General features: G+C 38.1%; 1 protein-coding gene across 1 annotated transcript in view; it reads left to right on the forward strand.

Moving 5' to 3' along the window:
- The window catches only part of LOC101854047 (carboxypeptidase D), a gene marked incomplete at its 3' end in the record, with an annotated part of 19,930 nt that extends 15,668 nt beyond the window's left edge, over positions 1-4,262 (forward strand). Inside the window, 3 exon segments of the mRNA XM_013087769.2 lie at positions 620-804; positions 3,181-3,334; positions 4,120-4,262. Coding sequence (XP_012943223.1) covers positions 620-804; positions 3,181-3,334; positions 4,120-4,262 — 482 coding nt within the window.
- Between the last annotated feature and the right edge of the window lie 295 nt (positions 4,263-4,557).

The following is a 4,557-nucleotide window of genomic DNA, read 5'->3' on the forward strand; positions in this document are numbered from 1 at the left end:
GTTGGGAGAGGGCTTGGGGAGGGAATGGTGGGGTTTTAACAAATTATTATGTTACGTAACTTGAACAGATGGGTTCAAAGTCCATCTTAGAAAGAACTGGACCAAAATGGGAAATTCGTGTGAAGACAGAGAGGGGGGAGGGAACGGTTCTCAAAGACTACTAACCAAGTAGTGGATGAAATAATATCATCGAGAAGTAATATTGTACTGATGCCACACTTTTCGAAGTACACTTTATGTAGCCGATTTGCAAATGAATTTACTTTGAAATGAAAAGGAAATCCGATTTCAATACAAGCCCCCCCCCCCCCCCCCATCCTCGAAAACAAACAAACCACCCTCAACCCCCACAATCCCTCACCCCTAACAAAACAATACAAAACGAAACAAAAAAACTACCTCCGGCAACAGAGTAGGCCTACTGTTTTCCCCATTGTTCCGACGCTTTATCTTAAAATTACAACACATTAGAGTTATGTAAAAAGCATGTATTATTTTCCAAACGTCAAAAACCGCAGGAAGCATTACAGAATGCCGACTACAATTTGGGGCAAACCAGGGAAAATTATTTGAACTAGTCTATACAAGAGAAGATACTAACTAAACTTGTCCTTAACAGGTGTGGATTTGAACCGCAACTTCCCAGACCAGTTCTCTAGTTCTACATCCTTGATCCAGCCGGAGACCGCGGCCATCATCAACTGGTTGAAAACAGATCCGCACTTTGTCCTGTCAGCAAACTTCCACGGCGGGTCACTGGTGGCCAACTACCCGTACGACAACTCTCCCTACGGCTACTCACAGGTACCTTATAATGTCTAAGTTTTAGTTTTAGTAGAGGTCTTACGGCGCTCGCAACTGCATAAGGTCATATGAGCGCCAGAAGATTAGAGGTGTTACAAGAGAGTAGCAAAGATAAAAAAAGAAGAAGGGGAGAAAAGGACGACGGATGTTTGATAGGAAAAAAAGGAGCAAACCTCACCAGAGCACCCGCCAACCACCCACATAATGTCTAAACAGCTGTCAACAAATAACGAAATTATGATATAATGTTTTACACCCATAGCAACACTGTAGACCTATTGTCATTTAACACCTCCGAATTTAACGTCAATCTTCAATAGAGAACCGAGCCAAAAGGGAAAATTCATGTGAAACACCTCTACTAAGGACACAACGTCGGGCTGAGCTCAGCTTTGAATCCCCCGAACACCCAATCTCACGATTACCAGTCTAGTTCACTTCCTCAAATTTACAAAGTTCTTCTATCTGACAATTTTGGCCGTTATGAGTTACTAGAAGCACGTGAGGTTAGAAACCAAATGTTCTGTCTGCTCTATCAAAACCGTAAGATTATTCGGAGTAGTTATCAAGGTTGCAAAGAATTGCTTTTGAAAAAGCTAGACATAATATGAAACTCAAAATTTTTGACTTCCAATTTGTCAAAACTTGGTACTAAGAAGTTGGAACTTTGTAATTGTAGGGTAGAGAGTAGTCTGCTACCGACGCCACCAATCAGTTGTTTGAAGTAATTATAATATAACTAAATGAACGGACTAGTATTGCCACAAAACCCTTCAGTTGATACGCATGTAGAAATAACGCTCAGCCACATCTCTTTATCAAACTTTTAAGTGGACGATTGGAATGATTTCTTTGTATTTTGAATATTATTCATATTGCTCTTGGTTTCTTTCGGCAGAAAAAAAGAAAAGAAATTGCAATAAAAATAACATTTTTGTCAACAACCCTTACCCTCATGGGAACAGCTGATATTCCTCAATTCTACTTTAAAAAAAAAAAGAAAAAAATAGAAACTGACATATACTACAGAGGCTATATAAGATCAGTTAAAACTGACAATATCTAGGTCCTCTTTGTGATAAGAAAATACTAAGGGAAGCAATCTAGATAAATATAAATTAAATGTACTTCCTTTTTGAGTTCTTCAAAATTCAGCAAGAAAAAGGATTATCCCCAACTTACTTTGCTAATTTTGAATCGCTGGTTCAGAAAAAGACACTGTTTTCCCGATAGGGCGTAGTTCTTAATATGTTTATAAACACTACTAATTTTTAGTGTGGGTGGGCAACAGCAATCGGCCGGAAGCACGGTCTGCTACGCCTACTATTGTCCTCAGGGTCACAACAGTAAAACAATATATCACAAATTAACAAACATATATTATTATACAAACAAGCAAGGAGACAAGCACAAGTACTACACTGTCCTCGGAGTCATAACGGCAAAATAACAGAAAACAAACTGGCAACACAAGACAAAACAAACGGACAAAACAAGACAAAACAAACTGATAAACACACACTAACAAACAATAAGACAATCACAACAACAATGCCCTTGCACTACAACAGCGAAACAACCCAACCACAATCTGACAAGTACACTTACAAGCAACGAGATAAGCACATTATACATGTGTTATTCCCCAAGACTACTACAGTAAAACAACACAAAACAATCTTACAAACCTACTAACAAATAAATAAGGTGACAAGCACACGTGCCTCTGCACTGTTCTCAGGGATACTACGGCAAAACAACACGAGACAAACTAACAAAACACACTAATAGACAACAAGTTAAGCACAACTGCTATTCTACCTGCGCTTCTACAGCAAAAAACAACAAGACAAACTAACAAACACATTATACAAACAAACGAAGGACACAAACAACAGGTACTACATTGTCCCCAGGGTCACTACAGCAAAACAACGCAAAAGAAACTAACAATTACATACATGTACTTATAAACGACCAGACAAGCACATATAATGTTACTCTCCTAGGATACTACAGTAAAACAACACAAGACTAACTAACAAACATTAATACTAACAAACAAGAAGACAAGCACAAGTACTACTGTCCCCATGGTTACTACTGTAACACAACACCAAAGACTCTAACAAATACAGACGTATATAAACCAGGACACAATTAGATATTATGTTATTTCCAAAAGCTACTTCAGTAAAACAACCTCAAAAACAAACTGACATACATACTTACAAACAGACAAGCACATACACATACTCGTACGTATTATTCCCCAAGACTTCAACGGCAAAACAGCACAAAAACAAACTTACAAACACATACTAACAAACATACTAACAAACAAGGATACAAACACAAGTATTACACTGTCCCCAGGGCTTCTATAGCAAAAGTCCCGACGACAGCGCGTTCCGCTCCCTAGCCTACACCTACAGCAAAGCCCACGCAACCATGTCTCTGGGGCACCAATGTCAGGGAGACAACTTCCTGAATGGCATCACCAACGGCGCTCACTGGTACGAAGTCTCAGGTACGATATAATAATAATATGTAGTATAGAGGCAGTATGGGTTTGTGCAGTCATGTCATCGACTTTTTGTTAAAATAAAACGGGTTGATAAGTCATTGTGTAAACACGACATTGTGTAAATAGGTCATTGTGTAAACATATCAGTGTGTAAACACGTCATTGTGTAAATAGGTCATTGTGTAAATATGTCTTTGTGTAAACACGTCATTGTGGGTGGCTGGCGGGTACTCTGATGTGGTTTGCTCCTTCTTTCCTATCAAACGTCTATCTTCCTAATCTCTCCTCCTTCTTTTTTATGTTAGCTACTCTCTTGTAACACCTCTAATCCTCGGCACTTATAAGACCATATTGTGTTGCCGTTTTACTCTTACTAAAACTAAACTAAAACATGTCAATGTGTAAATATGACTTTGTGTAAACGTGATAGTTGTAAACATGTCATCATGTAACACAATCATGTACTTGTGTTAAAACATCTTTTTGTAAACTCGTCATCACATCGTTGTGTAAAAAAGACACTGTGTTAATCAACACGCCATAGCCATAGTGTAAACATATTATAGTATAAACTTGTCACTGTGTCGTGTAAATAAGACATTATGTAAAAATACCGTTGTGTAAAAAAACCCATTGTGGAAATATGTTACAGTGTAAACATGTCATTGTGTAAACATAATAACTGTAATGTAAATATGTCAAGGTGTAAGCTTGTCATAATGTAAATATGTCAGAATTTGAACATGTTAAAAAGTTAACAACATATTATTGTGTATCGCTGAACGCAGGTGGTATGCAGGACTACAACTATCTACACAGCAACTGTTTTGAGATCACGGTGGAGCAGTCGTGCTGCAAGTACCCTAAAGCCTCCACGCTAAGCAGCTACTGGAGGAGCAACAAAGAGTCTCTCTTGGCCTTCATGGAGCAGGTTTTGTTCCCTTTAACATTTTATCCCACTTTTGACTTCTTTTTTTTTCATTCCTTTTTTTTAAAATACCGATTTATTTTTGTTCTCCCCAGTCCTATTCTTAGAAGGTTGTGGGGCGCTGCTGGTAGGTCCCACTTCTTTGCTTTCCAGTGTTGTTTCTTTTTGTCTTCCTTACTTTCTCGCTCTACACGATAAAATATTGATGATGATGATGATGATGATGATGATGATGATGATGATGATGATGATGACGACAACAACAACTATGATAACAATGATAATAATAATGATAATA

This window comes from Aplysia californica, unplaced genomic scaffold, assembly GCF_000002075.1.
Source record: "Aplysia californica isolate F4 #8 unplaced genomic scaffold, AplCal3.0 scaffold00635, whole genome shotgun sequence".
Taxonomy (NCBI): domain Eukaryota; kingdom Metazoa; phylum Mollusca; class Gastropoda; order Aplysiida; family Aplysiidae; genus Aplysia; species Aplysia californica.